This window comes from Protomyctophum parallelum (genome assembly GCF_964188405.1).
Source record: "Protomyctophum parallelum genome assembly, chromosome: 5".
In the NCBI taxonomy this organism is placed as follows: Eukaryota; Metazoa; Chordata; class Actinopteri; order Myctophiformes; family Myctophidae; genus Protomyctophum; species Protomyctophum parallelum.
The window spans coordinates 17,152,763-17,177,779 of record NC_139702.1 but is presented as its reverse complement, the minus strand read 5'-3'; the positions used below and the strand labels follow the sequence as shown (position 1 = coordinate 17,177,779).

The following is a 25,017-nucleotide window of genomic DNA, read 5'->3' as shown; positions in this document are numbered from 1 at the left end:
TCAGAATGCGTTAAATTAACATTGATTTTTACAATATAAATTGGGGGTCCCACTCAATGGGGGTCCGTTAGTAGACTATTGCATCGTGAAGATGTTCTCTCATGGGGGTCCCTGTATATGTTTTCTAGTGGGGGTCCGTGGCTTAATTAGTGTCAATTTGGGGGTCCTTGACATGAAAAGGTTTGGGAACCACTGACCACTGATGCTTTTGGGACCCTCTCTGGCGGAAAACTGTCAAATAAAATAACGATATATGTACAGTATGACCACATAGGCTATATGGCTGAGAAAACCAAATATACACCGTATATATATATCTAGATTGGATTTTGTGCCCCTCCAGTCCAGATTGGCCAGTAGTACCTAATCTAAATACTTCTATATAAATACATCTAAATACTTCCTTAATGTAAACGAAGTCCACACCCACAACACCAGAGGGAGTGCAACAAACCATGTACAACCCAGATTCGGCACAAACAAGGGACAAATTTTTTTTCGCTCCTATGCCACCAAAATGTGGAACACCCTACCAACAGTCATTAAGACACGTGAATCCCTTGACTCCTTCAAAACCGCTCTCAAAGGGCACCTACGGACGGCTGCAATTAGAAACTGGCCCCCATAGAATCTGAATCCCCCCCCCCCCTTTCCCCTCACTGTATATGTATCTTTTCCCTTTTTGCTTCCTATATGATGAATTCCTGTTCTGTTCTTTAACTACATAGAAGTCCCTAAATGTTTTGATGAATTGAACAAGGTGGACCCTGTTGTAAACAAGTGTAATGCTTAATTGGGTCGTCCACTCACAGTTAACAGTCTTTGTATTGAGTTTGTGCTTGAAATGTACTGTAATTCTACAAACTGTTAATAAATATTTCAATCAATCAAACCCTACCCTACCAATATTTTACTAAATGTTACATCTATACAGTAAGTTCTCTATTGTAAATATATACATGTTCAAATTAATTGAATATAGTTAATAGAAATACAAGGTGCATGCAGAAGACATTATAATGCTCAACATACTGTATTTGTATTTCTTTGCTTATTGTTGGTGCTGCTGCATAATTGTAGCCTACTTCTTTTCCAAGCATCACTTTGTTAATAGGCGACTATTTGCAATACATTAAACCCACCTTTTCAGACTCCATCATGGCCCATAGCACTTACCCCACCCCCTTAGATAGCATTTCTGTAGACTTAGATAGCATTTGATACAGACTTATGTAGACAGCACTATAATTGCATTGTTATGTAGACAGCCCATAGCCATAATACACAACATAGGAAAACTATTTGGTTCTGTACAGTTTATAGTAGTAGACCAGGCATGCACTCCAGTGTTGTTTTTGGCAGCAATTTTTGTTAGTTTTAGTCATAGTCTTTTGAATAGTTTTCCTTTAGTTTTAGTCACATTTTAGTCACCAGGAATGTCTTAGTGTTAGTCTTAGTTTTAGTCATCATAGCACAGTTTTAATTCAGTTTCCATTTAGTTTTCTTCAGTGGAAAAAGGTAGTCGACGAAAAAATTTCGTCTTAGTTTTAGTCGACGAAAACAACACTGATGCACTCCAACACATACAGTTAGCTTACATTCGTTAGCAACTCAGTTAGCAACCCGTAACAGACTATAGTTATGTGTTCCATAGAGTTATTTCATCTTTATGTCATCTCTCTTACCCGAGTTGTCTTCCATCTTCCCTTGTCGTCATGAGATAAAAACAGTGTCCAGTGTCGCCACAGTGTGAACAGGAATGTGTCTGTGACTGTGTCTGTGACTTGTAGAGAGATAAATGTCTGTGACTGACAACAACACAACTTCCTGGATGTCTCACACCACCGACCGAACTATCCCATGGATGCAATGAAGGAGCGACGCCACCAGGGGGAAGCAAAGTCCTGTCTATTTTTAAATAGCCTCGGATTGGACTAAGATTGAATAATAATTAAGTCAATGATGTAATTATTATATATCTATCTATCTATCTATAATGACCTATATGTCTGTCTGTCTGTCTGTCTGTCTGTCTTTGGATTACCTATTTTCAATCAATCAATCAAAAAAGAAAAAAAAGCTAATTATTACTTATTATTATTATAAGTATTAATAAAAAATAAAAAATAAAATAGCCTACACATAAAAAATGGTGTGAAATAAATCAAATTATAATAACACACAAGTTCAGCACACACACACACACACACACACACACACACACACACACACACACACACACACACACACACACACACACACACACACACACACACACACAAACTCCATCATGGCCCATAGCACTTACCCCACCCCCTTAGATAGCATTTCTGTAGACTTAGATAGCATTTGATACAGACTTATAGCATGTTATGTAGACAGCACTATAATTGCATTGTATGTAGTCATAGCACGTCATAGTACATATGTATAGCATAGTATAGTATATATGTATAGTTTATATGTATAGTTTCATTATATAGATATTCCACTGTTACTTTCTTTAATAGCTTACGCATGTTTCATGATAAATGCTTTTATGTGATGTATTCCCATGCTTTTTTGTTATTGCTTAATGTAAATCGCTCTGGATTAAGAGCGTCTGATAAATGCCTAAATTGTAAATTGTAAATTGTATGTAGCCTAACAAGCCCCAGTACCAACAATATATATCCAGGAGCAGTCTCACTGACAGAGACAATACAGTATTATTATTATTTATGGAGGAAATGCAGACTTTACAGCAGGTATAGTAGCCATCCTGCACCACAGTGGTTTCAAAACCTTTTCATGTCAAGAACCCCCAAATTGGCACTAATTAGTCCCCCCATTTCAAGGTTCAAGGTTCAAGTTTATAGTGTCCCCGAAGGGCAAATTGGTTTGCTGCATAGACAGTATATTTATTAAACAATTAAACAGTACAGATAAAACAGTTCACATAGCAGATACCAAAGTACAAAAGTGCACATAACCATTAAAGTGCAGGCGTTAAAGTGCTATGCGATAGGTTGTAGAAAGTGCGTGTGCAACAGTGTTGTTTTCGTCGACTAAAACTAAGACGAAAAATGTTCGTCGACTACCTTTTTTCACTGACAAAAACAAATGGAAACTAAATGAAAACTAAGCTACGATGACTAAAACTAAGACTAAATATACTGACAATTTCGTCGACAAATAAAAAAGACTAAAATGTTAGGAAGGGACTAGTGGACAAGAGATCCATTATGAGTCATTTTACACTTGGTTGCATGCTGAAAATAGCCGATCTACAAGCTCACAACGTGTCGCAACGCGTTGTGAGCTTGTAGATCGGCTTGTAGATCGGCTATATCAGCAAGTGTAAAAACACTCATTACGACAGCATCAAGACCAGCCAAAATACATTTTAGTCGACTGAAAAGGACCCCAAATGGGTCCATTTGGTTCAATTTTTTACACTCTCAGAGTTACAGACACATAATAAGGGTCCATTTGGTTCCAGGCGGTCCTCAGCTAAATTTGAGCTGAGGACCCCCCCTGGAACTCCCTCAAGGACTCCTGGGGGTCCACGGACACACACAGACACAGACACAGACTTCAGTAGTCAGCCATACCACATTGACACAATGCACAATATTGTCCTTTTGAGTCTAATTTGTTTCACGCCAATTAACCCATTCTGACCTGAGATCAGATTCATATGAGGTTTCCACTGGGACACACACTGGTCTGGATAATTTGTTATCTCTGTCTTGTGACCTCCTGTGACCACATGCCACGGTATTCCAGGTGGACTTTAAACCTCTACACTTCCTCGTAGCCCAGACGGCCCTCCCCTGTGTTAGAGTTTAAAACCTCTATAGCGTTTAAACCTCTACACTTCCTTGTAGCCCAGACGGCCCTCCCCTGTGTTAGAGTTTCTCTGGCTATAGAGTCTACACAGGTGGAGATCAAACCTGGACCGCTTGGACTGAGCTAGAAGTTTACATAACTTTGTGTCAGTCCTACAATAACCTAACCAGCCAGGTAAGCAGAACAGGAAAGCACTGCAGGAAAGCACTGCAGCACTACTAATGTATTACTAATTTCTGATCTTTTAGAATAGACAGATTGGCATTTAATTGAACTTGATCTGTATTTTATTGGTCAGTATTTCAAGTAAGAAACTCAGTGACTGTCACTGATCACTGTGCCATATACGGCAGGATGAGCTGAGCGTCATTGTGCATTTAACAGTTAAGTTTGTGATCTGATTATAGACGATATTTCTTTATCTTAGCTATATTTCAGATAGACCTATACTATACTGTTTATTCAGATTGTTTAAATGCATATCAGCTGGGCTTTGAGTCATATATATACAGCACCATAATATGACTGGCGTGCACTTAATGGTGGTGGAAACCTTATAGCCGCTGCTGTGTGTGAATTAATAATGAAGTGGTGATGAGGATGGCCCGGGAACCATGCAGAGAGTTCAGTTACATCAGGTTTCCTCATGACAAACTGGCTGTCACTCTTTTCACCGTGCTCAACCTTTAATAGCATGACGCTTATCCCACTGAACCTGACATGACTTCAAGTAGTAGTAAGCTGTTGGATCCTGAAAGCATCGTCAGTCATATAATGGCAAATACTTATTGGCTCTGTTATATACTATATACTTATACGGCATCGTTGTAGATACCAGTAATGCTAACGGCTGTTCTTTATGGCTTGTAGACTTTTGTTGACTTCACGGACAAACAATCCATGTTCCATCGAGGGGCAGATCGGAGCAGAGAGGATCAACGCTGAGTATAAGAACAGGAACACACGGAGGGTCATCACATGTCACGCTACGGCCACGGAGGACTGGTCAACCCTGGGTACCATCAGAGTGACACTCTGGAGGTCGACAGAAGGTCTGATATTATGTTCATGTAATGTTTATTTAGCCTAAATGCCACTGTTATATTGTTTATTGTCTATTGAATGGATCCCCATTAGCTGACGCCGTGGCGACAGCTAATCTTCCTGGGGTCCATATAAAATACATACAAAAAATACATACGGTAATTACAAATACATTCAACAAAGTTAAATACATGAAAATACATAATTACAATTCATTCTATAAAATTAAATGCAACATAATGAGAATAACATTATGGGCCTGTGGTCAACTCTAGCAAGTGTTCCTTTAAAGCATATTTGAAAGATAATTTATGTTGTGTTATGTTAATGTGAGGTGGTAACATGTTCCAAAATGATATTGATCGATACATAACTGTTTGTTTAAGGAGGTTCGTTTTTGGAGCAGGGAGTGATAAATGACAGAGGCTTGCAATTCTGGTGTTATGATTATGTCTGTCACTTGATTTTAATAACTGTTTGAATATTACTGGGTGTATGTTAGGTTATTAGTTTACTTATGATCCTAGATGAGTATTCTATGCATCTCTCAAGTCTCTCTGGAATAAGAGCGTCTGCCAAATGTCTAAAGTGTAGATTGTAAATCGCATGATTATGCATCATCAATAATGAGGTGTTCTCTTCAAGGTTCAAGGTTGTACTTTATTGTGTACAGTACAGGTACATAAGAGTAAAACCTATTTTTGTTTGGCTTCCTTTGATCACGATGAAGTTGTTGGGCTTTTAATAATTGTCTGCTTTGAGCGAGCTTAGTACCTATACTGTATACACTAATCAGAGAGTATACAATAATGCTACACCACACACACAATGAAACAGCATGCAGGTAGTATCATGTAAAAGCATGGTATTCACTCAGATCTACTGTAGTTTATGTTTGTTAGGCAGTTATAGAGTCAAGTCCAACCTCTCACTACGCTGGCGTGACAGAGATTACATTCTGTGTTATTTCATTATAATAGATAGATAGACAATGATCATCTTAACCCATTCTGACCTGAGATCAGATTCATACGAGGTTTCCACTGGACACACACACTGGTCTGATTAATAAAATGTAGCTGTGTTTTTCACATCACATTATTGACACACACATGCATGATATTTTCCCGGAGGGAACTTCCATTTACAGTTCACTTCCTTCCTGAACTGACTCATAAATACGGTAACCACTTATTAGGGATTAACCTTTTGACCACAACGTACTTACCAGTGTTGTTTTTGGCAGCAAATTTCTATTTTAGTTTTAGTCATAGTTTCTTGAATAGTTTTCACTTAGTTTTAGTCACATTTTAGTCGCCTGGAATGTTCTAGTGTTTAGTCTAGTTTTAGTCGACTAAATGTCACATGATTTTAGTCGACTAAATCTACAGTTGATTTAGTCGACTAAAATGTGTTTTGACAGGCCTTGATGTCGTTGTAATGACATATTTTACACTTTGGTTGCATGCTATTTTCAGCATGCAACCCAGCATGAAACTGGATCTCTTGTCCACTAGTCCCTGCCTAACATTTTAGTCTAGTTTTTATTTGTTGACGAAATTGTCAGTATATTTAGTCTTAGTTTTAGTCATCATAGATTTTTTTTATTTAGTTTTAGTCAGTGAAAAAAGGTAGTCGACAAACATTTTTCTTCTTAGTTTTAGTATCCCGCATCCATGTATGACTTAAAGGAGAATTCCATGCTAGAATGCTTTCTTATCTTTCTTACCTTTCTTTGTAGTTGTTACGTCCCCACCAAAGAGGTCCAGGTGTTTTTTTGTGCAAAAACCCCTTAATGGCTATTTTCCCTACCATAAGCCCTCAATGAATTGCATTGCATTGAATGGGAATTGAATGGGGCTATGGGGTGTTATGCTAGTTCGCTTATTTCCATCGAAAGAAGTAGTAAAGTGTGCCGCTTGGGATATTATTTACATTATGAAGAGAGGATATATACAAAGAAATTATAATTTTGAGCGATGGAAATAAGCGAATTAGCACAACACCCCATAGCCCCATTCAATTCCCATTCAATTCAATGCAATTCATTTAGGGCTTATGGTAGGGGAAATAGCCAATAAGGAGCTTTTGCACAAAATAACACCTGGACCTCTTTGGTGGGGATGTAACAACTACAAAGAAAGGTAAGAAAGCCTTTTAGTATGGAATTCTCCTTTAATGTTTGCCATCCAGGAACGCGCTCCAACAGCAGCAGCACGGTGTCGGTAACCCGTATGCCAGGACGGAGCATGGGGCCGGGCAGCCCCCGGAGACGGTCCCACCATGGGGGGGCTGGAGCCAGAGAGACGGCGGCCTCCCCATGGGGCCCGTCTCCACCTCGGCTCACCCAGAGAGCCCTGCACCTCACTGGGGGCACAGAGAAGGCCTCCCCATGGGGCCCGTCAGCATCTCAGCTCACCCAGAGAGCCCTGCACCTCACTGGGGGCACAGAGACGTCGGCCTCCCAATGGGGCCCGTCTCTCACCCAGAGAGCCCTGCACCTCACTGGGGGCACAGAGACGTCGGCCTCCCCATGGGGCCCGTCAGCATCTCAGCTCACCCAGAGAGCCCTGCACTGCAGCACGACCGCAGTGAGTAGACCCTCTTGATGTGAGTGCTGAGCCTCAGGTGATTTACACAAACGGTTGTGGTACAGCAGTGATTCTTAAAGTGGGGGTCCTTGAATGAGTGCCAGCGAAAACAAATATCTTAAAAAAACAACAACTGTGTATTTGACTTTAGCAAAAACAAAAATCTTTAAAAAAAACGGTGTATTTTACTTTAGCCATCAGTTAACCACTTTAACCCATTCTGGGCGGGAACCCCTTTTGGTGTTTCACACCCCCTCAGGCCGGGAACCCATGTTTGGGTTCTGTACAGTATGTACAGTATTTATATTTTGATGCTGCTATAGTATATATAGTTTTTCCAGAAAGCTTAGGTCAGGATTTAGATGCGTTTTTAGAATCGGCCTCAGGGCCTAAACAATGTTATACTTTGCCTATTGAAAATGAGCCGATCTACTGTACACGCAGAGCTCATACCGTTAGAGAGAACATGGACAATCAATCTGTGGGTTCATGTTTGAGAACGTCTGTCGCACAGAGCCAGTATACTGTATGTACTGTGAATCAGTGTTGTTTTTGGCAGCACATTTTGATTTTAGTTTTAGTCATAGTCTTTTGAATAGTTTACACTTAGTTTTAGTCACATTTTAGTCACCTGGAATGTCTTAGTGTTAGTCTAGTTTTAGTCGACTAAATGTCATAAGATTTTAGTCGACTAAATCTACAGTTGATTTAGTCGACTAAAATGTATTTTGGCGGGTCTTGATGCCGTCGTAATGAGTGTTTTTACACTTGCTGAAAATAGCCGATCTACAAGCTCACAACGCGTCGCAGCGCGACGCGTTGTGAGCTTGTAGATCAGCTATTTTCAGCATGCAACCAAGTGTAAAATGACTTATACTGGGTCTCTTGTCCACTAGTCCTCTTCCTAGCATTTTAGTCTAGTTTTTGTGTTGACGAAATTGTCAGTATATTTAGTCTTAGTTTTAGTCATCATAGCTTAGTTTACATTTAGTTACCATTTAGTTTTTGCCAGTGAAAAAAGGTAGTCGACGAACATTTTTCGTCTTAGTTTTAGTCGACGAAAACAACACTGATTGTTTGAGAACGTCTGTCGCACAGAGCCAGTATACTGTATGTACTGTATGTACTGTATGTACAGTGAATGGTATTTCCAATAGTGCTGATGCCTCTTGTATCCATGACTAAACTATAGAGACCGTTTGTTTCAGTTTGGTTTTCGCCCTGTCTTGCTATGTGACATTATGTTGTCTGCATGGTAGGCTACCTCATCAGTGGCGTGCACAGATAGACACTAGGGGGTGCTAGAGCACCCCCTGCCCTTTTGGCAATTTTGCTGAATTTCTTAATTTGTAGTGTGTGGACCATGCGGTGACATTGATCAAATCTTGATAAAAAAAAAAACGCTTCTACTATATTATTTAGGCCCCCCACAATCTAAAGCTATGTTTCTATGTCAGTGGTTCTTCAAATAATAAAAGAAATAGCAGACCTACAAGCTCACTCGGTGGCGCGCTATGAGCTTGTAGATCTGCTATTTTTCAATAGCTATTAAGCACCGAAATGGGTTCCTGCTCCAAAATGTGCTGCACAAGGTGCCCTTTTTTTTCACTTGAGCAAACTGCCCCTCTAAATGTCTGTGCACGCCACTGTCCATGACTAAACTATAGAGACCGTTTGTTTCAGTTTGGTTTTCTACCTGTGTTGCTATGTGACATACGTATTGTACCTCATTCAACAGTATCATAACTCTGTTCATTCTTTAATCGTGACCTATATTGTGATTCCTCCCCTCATTCATTCTTTTACAACAAGGCCACAGCACATTCCAAATGGACCGCGGAAATGCACCGCCCTACCATGCAGCTTCAGGTAGATGTTGATTTATATACCATTTAAACTCTGACACGGTTGCCATGTTCAAATGCTATGTTGCTATGTTACTGTGTAAATACATATACACATAGGCCTACATACATGTGTGTGTATGTGCGTGGGTACACGGATGGACGGACGGACACTGCAGTAGATATAGATACATGCATTAGATAGATACATCCATGTGTGTGTTAGTGTTGTTTTTTGGCAGCAGCACATTTCTATTTTAGTTTTAGTCATATAGTCTCCTGAATAGTTTTCACTTAGTCTTAGTCACATTTTAGTCACCTGGAATGTATTAGTGTTAGTCTAGTTTTAGTCGACTAAATGTCATAAGATTTTTGTCGACGAAATCTACAGGTGATTTAGTCGACTAAAATGTATTTTGGCGGGCCTTGTTGCCGTCATAATGACATATTTTACACTTGCTGAAAATAGCCGATCTACAAGCTCGGCTATTTTCAGCATGCAACCAAGTGTAAAATGACTTATTGTCACGGTTCAGGACAGGCAGGTGTTGGACCCAAGTGCAGACAAAGGCAGAGGACAGGCAGGTCGAAAGCAAGGGGGGTTTATTAACCAAAAACAGGAACATACACTGGAGTACGAGGAGAGCAAGGCAAAACACTAGGAGCTAGGCAAACACTAGGAACAAGGAAAACACTAGTAACAAAAAACCACTGACAACATTTTACGAACGAACAAGGAACTGAACACACAAGGGCAAACTTATAGACATGGGATAACTAGTGTAGCCCCCTCCGTGGGTAGATACGTCACAAGGCGCTCTTTTTGTTGTACAGACATTTATTTGACTGCTAAATGCCGTGAGAACTGAATAAAAACATAAAAGACAATATACATTCAGTACAAAATTCTCATAGAGAACAATAATGAAGAACAACACAGGTTACAATAAAACAAACAAATGTAACAAATAATACCTCATTGGCCGCATCCACTTTGGGGGGAATAAACGGGGGAAATCTTCTCAGTATCAGTGTATTGATTTGAACCGATATCATGGGCTGGAAAACAGCAGATCTACATGTGGCAGCAGCAATGCACTTTAGCTGTTGCACGCTGAAGCTCTCTCTCAGAATGAACTGGCTCAGTGGCTCTGCCCTGCTCTGCTAATTACCAGTGATCGAAACCACCCTTGCTCAATCAGCAGATCAGGCTTCAACTGCTCAGAGGTTAAAGTGACTTAGTCAATCAATCAACATAAATCTCACCTCAATATACATTGAAATAAAGTAGAAACATGAAATTGACATTAAACAAAAAACATTATGAACTTCTTAACTTATGTACTTATTTATAAAAGAACTTTAATTCTGTAGGCAGCTTTTAATCTTGATGACAGCTACAACTAGACACAGGTGAACACCACAGACAAATCAACACAGGGATTGGCTGGGAGACTAATAAGACACAGGAGGAAACACTGGCAATCACAGGACTAGTGAGACAAGACAGGAACAGAACTACAGGGGCAAACAGGAAGGCACAAAAGACTACAAAATAACAGTTCACAGTGTAAAGCAAAACTGCAACTAAGAAACAAGGAATAATACAGAGTACAACATCACAGTAACAACATAAAACACTAACTAACTAAAACCATGAAACCAGGGTACACAAATAACATAACACAAGTCACAGACTGTGACACTTATACTGGATCTCTTGTCCACTAGTCCCTTCCTAACATTTTAGTCTAGTTTTTATTTGTTGACGAAATTGTCAGTATATTTAGTCTTAGTTTTAGTCACCATAGCATAGTTTTAATTTAGTTTCCATTTAGTTTTCTTCAGTGGAAAAAGGTAGTCGACGAACATTTTTCGTCTTAGTTTTAGTTGACGAAAACAACACTGGTGTGTTATCACATCTGGTTTACTGTGTGTCAACAGACATGGTAGTATCTGACTGTCGACATGAGTCATATTGACCATTAAAGTGCTTCCAGGTTGTAGTGGTAGTATCAGAATCCAGTAGCGTTGTCCTCGTACAGTACAGGGTACAGGTACAGGTAGCTTTTCACATGCCTACGGCATTACGAATCAGATAATGCTCTTTGCTCAGCACTCACATTAGTCCACATTGCTATCAGTTAGAGTGTATAGACTAGAGTAATGCAACACATTCATCTTGGTATTTTCTTTCTTTTGTACAACATGGAGGAAAGTTTACAGTATGTACTTTATTATTTAATAGTTTGTTTGTTTAAATCCAAAGTGGACCCGAATGTCAGTCATTCCTCTACCAAAAGTGTTTTGACCATGACACCATTTTACAGAATAGTTTTAGCGCTATCTAAAAAAACTAAGTAGAGATATGAAACCTACTGTAGTTCTTGATCAAACTATGTAATGAAAAGTACTCTCTGATTAGTGTATAGGTACTAATTAAGCTCACTCAAAGCAGACAATTATTAAAGCCAAACAACTTCATCGTGATCAAGACTTTCCAATGTGGAAAGAAAACAACAGAAATCGGCGAAGAATAACATAGGTATTTACTATTTTGATCTCCAGCTGGCAATTGATTACTCCGATTGTCACCCAGTCCTGGAAGTTCATGTAGGTAACATGAACATGTATGGTAACAACCGTAACATGTGGTAACATGTATGGTAACATGTATGGTAACATGTATGTAACATGTAGGTAACATGACCATGAGGTGGAGGGGGATGTATATAGGTAACATGAACATGTATGGTAACAACCGTAAAATGTGGTAACATGTATGGTAACATCTATGGTAACATGTATGTAACATGACCATGAGGTGGAGGGGGATGGTAACATGTATGTAACATGTAGGTAACATGACCATGAGGTGGAGGGGGATGGCGATGCGGAGGATGAGCATGTTCCCAGAGGGTGATCCCGCCCACCAGGTGTTCACAGAGAACGCCATCAGGAGTGAGATGGAGAACGGTAAGAGACAGTTTATATAATAATAATAATAATGTGTCGGCTGCCGAAACAGCATTCTGCCGTGCGCTGTACGCAGAGATTGGTAGCATCTATCCATGTCTTCTGTCTGTCTTCGTGTGTTGTATGCAGAGATTGGTATCCATGTCTTCTGTCTGTCTTCGTGTGCTGTATGCAGAGATTGGTAGCATATATCCATGTCCATGCTGAAGTGCCCTTGGACAAGGCATTAAACCTCTAGCCTACCATGAAATGTTCTATGAGCAGGGCCTGGCGGTAAACAAGTTCTTGAGCTTAGTCCAGTTACCCTGGGTAAACATAGTACCTTTCCTTTCCTTAGTCCAGTTACCCTGGGTAAACATAGTACCTTTACCTTTCCTTAGTCCATGTACCCTGCATGGGTAAACATAGTACCTTTCCTTTCCTTAGTCCAGTTACCCTGGATAAACATAGTACCTTTCCTTTCCTTAGTCCAGTTACCCTGGGTAAACATAGTAGCCTACCTTTACCTTTCCTTAGTCCATTTACCCTGCATGGGTAAACATAGTACCTTTCCTTTCCTTAGTCCAGTTACCCTGGGTAAACATAGTACCTTTCCTTTCCTTAGTCCAGTTACCCTGGGTAAACATAGTACCTTTCCTTTCCTTAGTCCAGTTACCCTGGGTAAACATAGTACCTTTCCTTTCCTTAGTCCAGTTACCCTGGGTAAACATAGTACCTTTCCTTTCCTTAGTCCAGTTACCCTGGGTAAACATAGTACCTTTCCTTTCCTTTGTCCAGTTACCCTGGGTAAACATAGTACCTTTACCTTTCCTTAGTCCAGTTACCCTGGGTAAACATAGTACCTTTCCTTTCCTTAGTCCAGTTACCCTGGGTAAACATAGTACCTTTCCTTTCCTTAGTCCAGTTACCCTGGGTAAACATGGTACCTTTCCTTTCCTTAGTCCAGTTACCCTGTGTAAACATAGTACCTTTCCTTTCCTTAGTCCAGTTACCCTGGGTAAACATGGTACCTTTCCTTTCCTTAGTCCAGTTACCCTGGGTAAACATAGTACATTTCCTTTCCTTAGTCCAGTTACCCTGGGTAAACATAGTACCTTTACCTTTCCTTAGTCCAGTTACCCTGGGTAAACATAGTACCTTTCCTTTCCTTAGTCCAGTTACCCTGGGTAAACATAGTACCTTTCCTTTCCTTAGTCCAGTTACCCTGGGTAAACATAGTACCTTTCCTTTCCTTTGTCCAGTTACCCTGGGTAAACATAGTACCTTTCCTTTCCTTAGTCCAGTTACCCTGGGTAAACATAGTACCTTTCCTTTCCTTAGTCCAGTTACCCTGGGTAAACATAGTACCTTTCCTTTCCTTTGTCCAGTTACCCTGGGTAAACATAGTACCTTTCCTTTCCTTAGTCCAGTTACCCTGGGTAAACATAGTACCTTTCCTTTCCTTTGTCTTCTGTCTGTCTTCGTGCGCTGTACGCAGAGATTAATAGCATCTATCCATGTCTTCTGTCTGTCTTCGTGCGCTGTACGCAGAGATTAATAGCATCCATGCAGTGTTGTTTTCGTCGACTAAAACTAAGACGAAAAATGTTCGTCGACTACCTTTTTCCACTGAAGAAAACTAAATGGAAACTAAATTAAAACTGTGCTATGATGACTAAAACTAAGACTGTATACAGTATATAAATATACTGACAATTTCGTCAACAAATAAAAACTAGACTAAAATGTTAGGGACTAGTGGACAAGAGATCCAGTATAAGTAATTTTACACTTGGTTGCATGCTGAAAATAGCCGATCTACAAGCTCACAACGCGTCGCGCTGCAACGCGTTGTGAGCTTGTAGATCGGCTATTTTCAGCAAGTGTAAAATAAGTCATTATGACGGCAACAAGTCCCGCAAAAATACATTTTAGTCGACTAAATCACCTGTAGATTTAGTCGACTAAAATCTTATGACATTTAGTCGACTAAAACTAGACTAACACTAATACATTCCAGGTGACTAAAATGTGACTAAGACTAAGTGAAAACTATTCAGGAGACTATGACTAACACTAAAATAGAAATTTGCTGCCAAAAACAACACTGTATCCATGTCTTGTCTTCTCATCCCTTCCATTCCAGAGGAACAGAACTTAGTCAAAGACCTGGTCGCCATGTCGACGCGCGAGCGAATCCGGGCCATTCGAGACCTCCCGATGACCTTTGAAGAGAAGAAACACATCAGGTAAATACCTTTTGTGTCACAAGTTAAAGATTACAAAGCTCCCTCCTCATTGTCAATATGGACTTAGTTCAACTTTATACCCTAATAGGGGTCATAAAATACTGGTGTTGTGTGCACAGTACGACACGGACAAGTATAGGCTTGACCTTTTGCAATGTTAGGTAATAATAAGTCAGACACATGAATGTAACTCGCTTCCAACTGAACACAGATGGACACAAACACCTCACCTTTATTGTTTAAAGTTGCATTCCACAAGTGATGGAGTTTTGGTAAAAAAGTAACTGATAAACTGTAGTGTGTACGTACACTGTGTGTACACGTGTACAGTGATATTTGTTTTAGACGGTAGAGTTGTGTTGATGCCTATGGGTTTTTATCTGGGTAAAGTTTGCTTTCGAACAGCAGCATTATGTGACAGCGGAAATTTCCCCTCGGGATCATTAAAGTTCTATCTATTCTATTGACAGGTCATATAATTCAACGTGATAATACTAAGCACACAATTTGTAATTAAAGAGGACGATTCTACAAATAAATGCCTTCTAAGTTTTCTGAAAAACCTGTGTTTCAGTGGTTCTCAAACATTTTCATGTCAAGGACCCCCAAATATAAATGTATTTGGCCGCCGACCCCCCATCTGAAAATATGTTGTTCCAGGGACCCCTCCCCCAGAAGCAAAGATTTTAGTTAAAATGTTCACTCTGTAATAATATATATTCAAATATTTGAGGCACATTTTCACGATTTAAAAAAAATAGCAGACCTTCAAGTTCATAGCGTGGCACTCGGTGAAAAAAAAGATCTGCTATTTTTCAATAGCTTAAAGGAGAATTCCATGCTAGAATGCTTTCTTATCTTTCTTACCTTTCTTTGTAGTTGTTACGTCCCCACCAAAGAGGTCCAGGTGTTTTTTTGTGCAAAAACTTATTGGCTATTTCCCCTACCATAAGCCCTAAATTAATTGTATTGCATAGAATGGGAATTGAATGGGGCTATGGGGTGTTATGCTAGTTCGCTTATTTCCATTGAAAGAAGTATAGTAAAGTGTGCCGCTTAAGATATTATTTACATTATGAAGAGAGGGATATATACAAAGAAATTATAATTTTGAGCGATGGAAATAAGCGAATTAGCACAACACCCCATAGCCCCATTCAATTCCCATTCAATTCAATGCAATTCATTTAGGGCTTATGGTAGGGGAAATAGCCAATAAGGAGTTTTTGCACAAAATAACACCTGGACCTCTTTGGTGGGGACGTAACAACTACAAAGAAAGGTATAAGAAAGCCTTTTAGTATGGAATTCTCCTTTAACTTTCATAATGGCTCGTATTATTTCCAGGAGTCAAGTACTGATGTTCAAGTCTACCAAGCGCTCCCGCATGCAGCTGACATGTCTGACAGACTGCTCAGAGAACGTCTCATTGGTGAGCATGACGGCTATACTGTACACTGACATGTCTGACAGACTGCTCAGAGAACGTCTCATTGGTGAGCATGACGGCTATACTGTACACTGACATGTCTGACAGACTGCTCAGAGAACGTCTCACTGGTGAGCATGACGGCTATACTGTACACTGACATGTCTGACAGACTGCTCAGAGAACGTCTCACTGGTGAGCATGACGGCTATACTGTACACTGACATGTCTGACAGACTGCTCAGAGAACGTCTCACTGGTGAGCATGACGGCTATACTGTACACTGACATGTCTGACAGACTGCTCAGAGAACGTCTTATTGGTGAGCATGACGGCTATACTGTACACATGACGGCTATACTGTACACATGTCTGACAGACTGCTCAGAGAACGTCTCACTGGTGAGCATGACGGCTATACTGTACACTGACATGTCTGACAGACTGCTCAGAGAACGTCTTATTGGTGAGCATGACGGCTATACTGTACACTGACATGTCTGACAGACTGCTCAGAGAACGTCTCATTGGTGAGCATGACGGCTATACTGTACACATGACGGCTATACTGTACACATGTCTGACAGACTGCTCAGAGAACGTCTCACTGGTGAGCATGACGGCTATACTGTACACTGACATGTCTGACAGACTGCTCAGAGAACGTCTCATTGGTGAGCATGACGGCTATACTGTACACTGCAACATACTTTACTTTTTATTTTCTCGCCCCAATTTAGCATCTTTTGACCCCAAAAGTCTTACTTTGCATTAATGTTTACAATAATGTGTCGCACTATACCCAGTCTTTTTCAGATTCATACGAGGTTTCCACTGGACACACACACTGGTCTGATTAAGGCCTTCCTCATCCGATAATTCCCACGTATACAGATACGTATAAGTGTCTAAAGCGTTATTCATAGTCTAATAGTTTTGGTGGTGAGGTGACCACCGAAACTACAACATGACGTCACTGAGCCGCGGTGAAGAGCAAACCACCGCCACCGCCCCAGTATGTTAATAATTAATAATACTATGACGAAACATGTGTGCCAAAAACTTGTTCTCAGCAGTGTTGTTTTCGTCGACTAAAACTAAGACGAAAAATGTTCGTCGACTACCTTTTTTCACTGACTAAAACTACATAAAACGAATCTATGATGACTAAAACTAAGACTAAATATACTGACAATTTCGTCAACAAATAAAAACTAGACTAAAATGTTAGGAAGGGACTATACAAGAGATCCAGTTTTATGCTGGGTTGCATGCTGAAAATAGCAGATATACAATCTGTAAAATATGTCATTACAACGACATCAAGGCCTGTCAAAACACATTTTAGTCGACTAAATCAACTGTAGATTTAGTCGACTAAAATCGTATGACATTTAGTCGACTAAAACTAGACTAACACTAATACATTCCAGGTGACTAAAATGTGACTAAAACTAAGTGAAAACTATTCAAGAGACAACGACTAAAACTAAAATAGAAATTTGCTGCCAAAAACAACACTTGTTCTCAGACCAGCTGTCCTCCAGTGTTGTTTTGGCAGCAAATTTTGATTTTAGTTTTAGTCATAGTCTTTTGAATAGTTTTCATTTAGTTTTAGTCACATTTTAGTCACCTGGAATGTGTTAGTGTTAGTCTAGTTTTAGTCGACTAAATGTCATGAGATTTTAGTCGACTAAATCCACAGGTGATTTAGTCGACTAAAATGTATTTTGGTGGGCATTGATGCCGTCGTAAGGACTGTTTTTACACTTGCTGCATGCAACCAAGTGTAGAATTACTTATACTGGATCTCTTGTCCACTAGTCCCTTCCTAACATTTTAGTCTAGTTTTTATTTGTTGACGAAATTGTCAGTATATTTAGTCTTAGTTTTAGTCATCATAGCATAGTTTTAATTTAGTTTCCATTTAGTTTTCTTCAGTGGAAAAAGGCAGTCGACGAACATTTTTCGTCTTAGTTTTAGTCGACGAAAACAACACAGCTGTCCTCTCAGTCTAACAGGGTTTATGGCTGCTCTCAGACCAGCATGTCCTCTCAGACCAGCTGTGTGCTCTGCAGTCTTAACAGGGTTTATGGCTGCTCTCAGACCAGCATGTCCTCTCAGTCCAGCTGTGTGCTCTGCAGTCTAACAGGGTTTATGGCTGCTCTCAGACCAGCTGTGTGCTCTGCAGTCTTAACAGGGTTTATGGCTGCTCTCAGACCAGCATGTCCTCTCAGACCAGCTGTGTGCTCTGCAGTCTTAATAGGGTTTATGGCTGCTCTCAGACCAGCATGTCCTCTCAGACCAGCATGTCCTCTCAGACCAGCATGTCTTCTCAGACCAGCTGTGTGCTCTGCAGTTTAACAGGGTTTATGGCTGCTCTCAGACCAGCATGTCCTCTCAGACCAGCATGTCCTCTCAGACCAGCATGTCTTCTCAGACCAGCTGTGTGCTCTGCAGTTTAACAGGGTTTATGGCTGCTCTCAGACCAGCATGTCCTCTCAGACCAGCTGTGTGCTCTGCAGTCTTAACAGGGTTTATGGCTGCTCTCAGACCAGCATGTCCTCTCTCAGTCTCTCCGCAGGGCCCACTCCAACGTGACGCTGGCGCGGCAGACCCTGGCGCTGTGGCAGGGCACCATGAAGGAGATCGGCGGCAAGTTCGGCACCGGCGTCCTCTCCTACTTCCTGTTCCTCAAGTGGCTGCTGATGTTCAACGTGTTCTCCTTCCTGGTGAACTTCGGCTTCATCACCATACCGCTGGTCGCCTACGACTCCACGCCCGACCACAACGTCTCCTTCAGGGGCCTGGAGATCCTGACGGGAGCGGTGAGTGAAAAGGGCTGGACGACTGGGACAAGAATTCGGCCCGGGTCATTTTCGTGTGAACCAGCTCGCACAGTGTTGTTTTCGTCGACTAAAACTAAGATGAAAAATGTTCATCGACTGCCTTTTTCCACTGACTAAAACTAAATGAAAACTAAATGAAAACTATATGATGACTAAAACTAAGACTAAATATACTGACAATTTCGTCAACAAATAAAAACTAGACTAAAATGTTAGGAAGGGACTAGTGGACTAGAGTTCCAGTATTTTCATATTTTCAGCAAGTGTAAAAACACTCATTACGACGGCATCAAGGCCCGCCAAAACACTTTTTAGTCGACTAAATCAACTGTAGATTTAGTCGACTAAAATCTCATGACATTTAGTCGACTTAAGCGTCGTACGAAGCCAACTCTTGTCGTGACAAATCATGACAACACACACAATATTTTGGACGAAAAAAACAAATAATTACAAAGAAGAAAAACAACAACAAAAGTGTTATGTAACCTGACGTTTTTTTCTACTTTCTAATTCTTTGTTTGGCCCAAAATATTGTGTGTGTTGTCATGATTTGTCACGACAAGAGTTGGCTTCGTACGACGCTTAAAAGGTCTTTAAATAAATTAAATAAAAACTGCCTATGGGAGAAATGCATTGCGTTTTCATTTCCTGGGCCGTTCGTTGTTCTGAAAGGGGGAGGGGCTGCGCCGCTCTATTGGCCTGCCTGCCTGTCCAAAAAAAACATGGCGGCCCCCCCTTACGGTCGCAGCCCACCGGGAATATGCCCGCTACGTCCTGTGGCCTGAAGTCCAGCCCTGGATTTGACCCGTTTAGACCAATCCCCCTGCAGTGAGGCTCTCCAACGTTGAGGCGCTCGGCCCCTAGTGGTAAGAGGTGGGGACTGCAGGCGGACCCGTGGAGTTATGACGAGGAAATTACCCCCCGTGCAGCAGCTGGGCTTTGCCTTTAACGCTTCCACATTTTGGACGGTTACACATCTTCTAAATCCTGACAGTTTTCTGAAAAACCCCATGTTTCTATGTCAGTGGTTCTCACAGGGTTAAACCCCATGTTTCTATGTCAGTGGTTCTCACAGGGTTAAACCCCATGTTTCTATGTCAGTGGTTCTCACAGGGTTAAACCATATGTTTCTATGTCAGTGGTTCTCACAGGGTTAAACCCTATGTTTCTATGTCAGTGGTTCTCACAGGGTTAAACCCGTTATACGACAGCCCATACGACAAGGAGAGACCCGTTACTATAGAACCTCCAACCAGTGTTGTTTTCGTCTACTAAAACTAAGACGAAAAATGTTCGTCGACTACCTTTTTTCACTGACTAAAACTAAATGCAAACTAAATAAAAACGAATCTTTGAAGACTAAAACTAAGACTAAATATACTGACAATTTCGTCAACAAATAAAAACTATAAAATGTTAGTAAGGGACTAGTGGACAAGAGATCCAGTTTTATGCTGGATCTCTTGCAGATCTACAATCTCTTGCTCTACAATCTCAGATCTACAATCTCTTGCAGATCTACAATCTCACAACGCGTCGCGCTGCGACGCGTTGTGAGATTGTACAGTAGATCTGCCATTTTCATGCAACCAAAGTGTAAAATATGTCATTACAACGACATCAAGGCCTGTCAAAACACATTTTAGTCGACTAAATCAACTGTAGATTTAGTCGACTAAAATCGTATGACATTTAGTCGACTAAAACTAGACTAAACACTAGACCATTACAGGTGACTAAAATGTGACTAAAACTAAGTGAAAACTATTCAAGAGACTATGACTAAAACTAAAATAGAAATTTGCTGCCAAAAACAACACTGGTATGAGACCAGTTATTATAGAACCTACCAACAGTTTCTATGTCAGTGGTTCTCACAGGGTTAAACCCCATGCATAGGAGGCCTTAAATATGTTTCACCAGTTTCAATTGAAACGGGCCTCCACCCTCAGGGGGCCTCAACAAAATAATGATGGCATAGGTATGTGGGGGCCTCATATTTGGTCTTGAAATTGGCCTCCAGATTTCTAAGGCCGCCCCTGAGAACACACAAACACACCAAGCTGGCCATACGTGTGGAAGACCCATAGATCCATAGATCCATAGACCCCAAGGTAGCCGCAATGAAGTAATACATATAGCAATATAGTTCAAAGGTTGCACTAATTGGCGTCGTTAAGGCGTGCATGGCAACAGTTTGTGTCTCGTGTGATTTCACACCAGAAGATATAAGATGATGCACCGTGTTGACTGTAGAGTAGACGTCAGACAGACAGACACAGACAGACAGACAGACAGACAGACAGACAGACAGAGTGATGTTGTGTTGGACCGTTTCCAAAGCAGGAGGACCAAAGCGATCCGCTCATGCTGCTGTAGCAGTGAGGAACAAACTGTATTCCTTTGGAGGCTACGGTGATGGAGGGACCTTCAACAACATGCAGGGACAGATGGATGTCCATGTCTTCAACACAGTGTCTTTATGCTGGAAGAAGTTACCTCCAGTGGAACCAGGAAGAGGAGACGGTCACCTTGAGGTTCCATCCAGGCGCCAGGGCCACACAGCTGTGTTGGTTGAAGATACAGTCTACATCTGGGGAGGTGTTCCTTACTGCAATGTGCTTTATGCATTTGATGTTGACTCCCACAGATGGTTCCAACCCAGGGTTTCTGGGACTGTTCCAGAGGGGAGGAGCTTCCACTCAGCCTGTGTGTTGGAGAAGGTCATGTTTATCCATGGAGGAGACAGCAAGCAGACATTCTACACTAATGACATGTACAAGTTGGACACCAGCACAATGGTCTGGACTTTAATTAACACCAGAGGAACTCCACCTCCTGCTTCATGGTTTCACTCTGACACCATCATTGGGACAAAGATTTATTTTTATTTGGGGGTTATTTATGTATTTGGGGGTAGGTCCCAGCAACACCCCCAAACCGGCTACAACACCATCAGAGTGTTTGACACAGAGACCAACGTCTGGCTGGACACACCTTCTGCCCAACTTCTACCAAAAGGACGCTGGTTTCATTCAGCATTTACCTACAATGGAGAGCTGTACATATTTGGTGGCTGGAACGGTAACCAGACCTTCAATGATGTGTGGAAATTCAGTCCAGAGACCTTCTCCTGGAAGAAGGTTGAGCCAAAGGGGAAAGGACCATGTCCAATGCGTTGTATGTGCTGTTGCATTGTGGGAGATCGTATCATCCTCTTTGGAGGATACAAAGGAGATCACACTATCTCTGATGAGCTGTTCATCTTAGACTTGAGTCCTAGTCTTAAGACGTTATGTAAGCTAGAAGTTATTCAGTACGCTCTGGACCAATCAGAACTCCCACACAACATCAGGTGGGAACTGGCAGCCATGGCAACCAACGACAACAGACGACAACAATAACAACAACCGAGACCACATTCCAGACGAAGGAACAGCAGAAAGATCAAGAAATGATGGATCAACATCTCATCCCACCTGATGGTGAGCCACCTCTCAGCATCTCTTACTGAGATTCAAACCTCAGGAGACTCCTTCTCTCCAGACAGGCTCTCTAACCATTCAGCTAGGCATCAAACAATGACAATTGTTCTGTCCAACACAATGCGGTGGAAACACAAACCTGTATGTTCCAAACTGAACACGGTGGAACTCTCTTTATTTCTATGATCTTTTTTTATTTAAAGGACCAAGCAGTCCTGAAATGACTTGGTCCTATATTGTTATTGTTAGGTTTTTTTTTCCTTCTCCTTTTGCCAAAAAAATAATTATCGCGAAACTCGGCCTACAGAAAAAACAAAAATCTTAAAGACTATCTGGTACACAGCAAGCTAAAAGGAATCAACACACCAGCACGCCAGAGACCAGAATACTTCAAACCCAAACAAATAGTTAAAAATAGAACTACAACTACAAAATGCATGTTGGAGATTAAACAACAGATAACAGCCAGCACCAGCAACTGTGTTTGTTTAATCACATGTGAAAAATGTGGCTTACAATATGTCGGAGAAACGAGTAAAACAATAGCTGCAAGGCTGAGACAACACAAATACAATATTAACAATGCAAAAAAGACAACTACAAGGATTGTTCAACATTACACATGGCATTGAAGCTCTAAAAGTATCTGGACTTCAACACAATCCCAACTGGACAGTATAGGACAAAGACGTTTTAATTATTAAGAACCTCAACACGGATTTTCCTGGAGGTTTAAACATGCCAAAATATTAGACAAGTTGTTTTGATTTTGTACCAAAACTCCACAGCCATATACATGCTAAACACAGCCAACAATCAATGGGAATCAGACTTTGAATATATAGGGGACAAATTAGCACATTCCACACCAAGCCAACCTGGGACACGAAGCAAGAGTGTACAGTGCACTGAAGTCCCCTCAGTCAACCCCTGCCACTCACTCACTCACTCACACTCGACAGGATGAGGAAAGGTGTTGTTGCTAATTGGCGAGAGTAATGGCTGCGTGTGATATTGAACAGTCAAACTATTCTTATCAATATACGGCTGTATCAACAAAAAAATGTGGGGGCCTCATATTTGGTCTTGAAACGGGCCTCCAGATTCCTAAGGCCGCCCCTGACCCCATGTTTCTATGTCAGTGGTTCTCACAGGGTTAAACCCCATGTTTCTATGTCAGTGGTGCTCACAGGGTTAAACCCCATGTTTCTATGTCAGTGGTTCTCACAGGGTTAAACCCCATGTTTCTATGTCAGTGGTGTTCACAGGGTAAAACCCCATGTTTCTATGTCAGTGGTTCTCACAGGGTTAAACCCCATGTTTCTATGTCAGTGGTGCTCACAGGGTTAATATCTCTTTAGTAGCCATAAACGTTAAGACGTCTAATTGACGTCTTTGTAATGGATGCCACGGGCGTCAAGACGTATATCTCCCTTGGGAATTCAATTTTATTCTCATCCATATTTTGATATGCATAATATAATTACAAATTCTTTCTGTCTTTATAATGGAGAGAATTGGCACTCAGAGCCTAAACTGGTGACCACCAGGTGGCGCTGAAAGGGTTTGGCAAGTATTTCATACAGCTTAAGTAAAAAAAATAAAACTGAACTATCCCTTTGAGAACCAGTGTTTCATGTGCTGTGATGTCCTTAAACAGGGTTATTTCAACTGACAACTACACCGCCATGTACTACGGTAGCTACAGCAAGCCACCATCATTATGTGCTGTGTTGTCCTTATACAGGGTTATTGTCTCCACCAGGCCGAAGGCATGGGGGGAGAGTATGTTTTGCACTCCGTCCGTCCGTCCGTGTGTACGTCCGTGTGTCCGTCCGTGTGTCCGTGAGCAGCTAATCTCGGCCACCGTTAACCGTTAGTCGATGCCAAATTTTGCACACACACTCCCTGGATGCCAACGATGAACCTCTGCCCCAAACTTTCCAGAACGGCCTGTTATAGCGCCACCAGGAGGCCGCTTTGTGCAAAACAAGTTTTTGCACAGTACACCTACAGATTTTGTCCAAACATCACGCAAATTGGTACACAGTCTCTCTAGAGCCATTCAACGAAAGCGGTCTTTCAGATTTCTCAGACTCCATCCTGATTGGTTAAGATTGGCTTCCAAAGTTCACAGGAGTGCTCAGTTTCAAACAAAATGCTGCAAATCATGAACACATCGCGTGATTTCCGTGAAATTGTGCACCCACATTCCCACTAGGCCGAGGACGAAATGCCTCAAGGTGGCGCTATAACTGGCCGAAAAGTGTTTTTACCTCTAACTGCACGGATCTGTGGATAACTTTGTATGCCAACTCCCTAGAGGCCAAGGAAAAACCTTTGCCTGGAATTTTTCACATCTGCTCTTTATAGCGCCACCAGGAGGCCGACATATGTAAAACACATTTTCTATTATTACTCCTTTATCCAAATTTCACGCAAATCGGTACACATCATCTCCATAGTCATGTGATCAAGACAGGTTTGTTTGATTTCTCATATTCCATCCTGATTGGCCACGATTGGCTCCTACAGTTTTCAGGAGTAGCCCGCTTTGTACAAATCGCCACAACTCCTCAACGCAGCGTCCGATTGTGATGAAACTGTGCACGCATATTCCCACTAGGCTGAGGAAGAAATGCCACTTATCCTGGTGGAGACCTGTGCCCAGAAGGGCACTTTTTCTAGTTTCAACTACTCAGCCATGTACTACGGTAGCTACAGCAACGCCACCAT

General features: G+C 41.3%; 3 protein-coding genes across 3 annotated transcripts in view; 2 read left to right on the top strand and 1 right to left on the bottom strand.

The window, feature by feature from the left end:
- The window catches only part of tmc7 (transmembrane channel like 7), a 25,840-nt gene extending 24,067 nt beyond the window's left edge, over positions 1-1,773 (bottom strand). The window contains 1 exon segment of the mRNA XM_083764705.1: positions 1,686-1,773. Within this exon segment, the coding sequence (XP_083620831.1) occupies positions 1,686-1,701 (16 nt within the window). The 5' untranslated portion in view covers positions 1,702-1,773.
- rps15a (ribosomal protein S15a) overlaps positions 1-25,017 on the top strand; it is a 619,775-nt gene that overhangs the window by 561,497 nt on the left and 33,261 nt on the right. The gene's annotated exons all lie outside the window — the stretch shown is intronic.
- Positions 4,810-25,017, top strand: part of tmc5 (transmembrane channel like 5) — a gene marked incomplete at both ends in the record, with an annotated part of 44,291 nt that continues 24,083 nt past the window's right edge. The window contains 6 exons of the mRNA XM_083764347.1: positions 4,810-4,883; positions 7,069-7,466; positions 12,170-12,286; positions 14,412-14,514; positions 15,862-15,946; positions 18,518-18,772. Of these exons, the coding sequence (XP_083620473.1) occupies positions 4,810-4,883; positions 7,069-7,466; positions 12,170-12,286; positions 14,412-14,514; positions 15,862-15,946; positions 18,518-18,772 (1,032 nt within the window). The remainder of the gene's footprint in view (positions 4,884-7,068; positions 7,467-12,169; positions 12,287-14,411; positions 14,515-15,861; positions 15,947-18,517; positions 18,773-25,017) is intronic.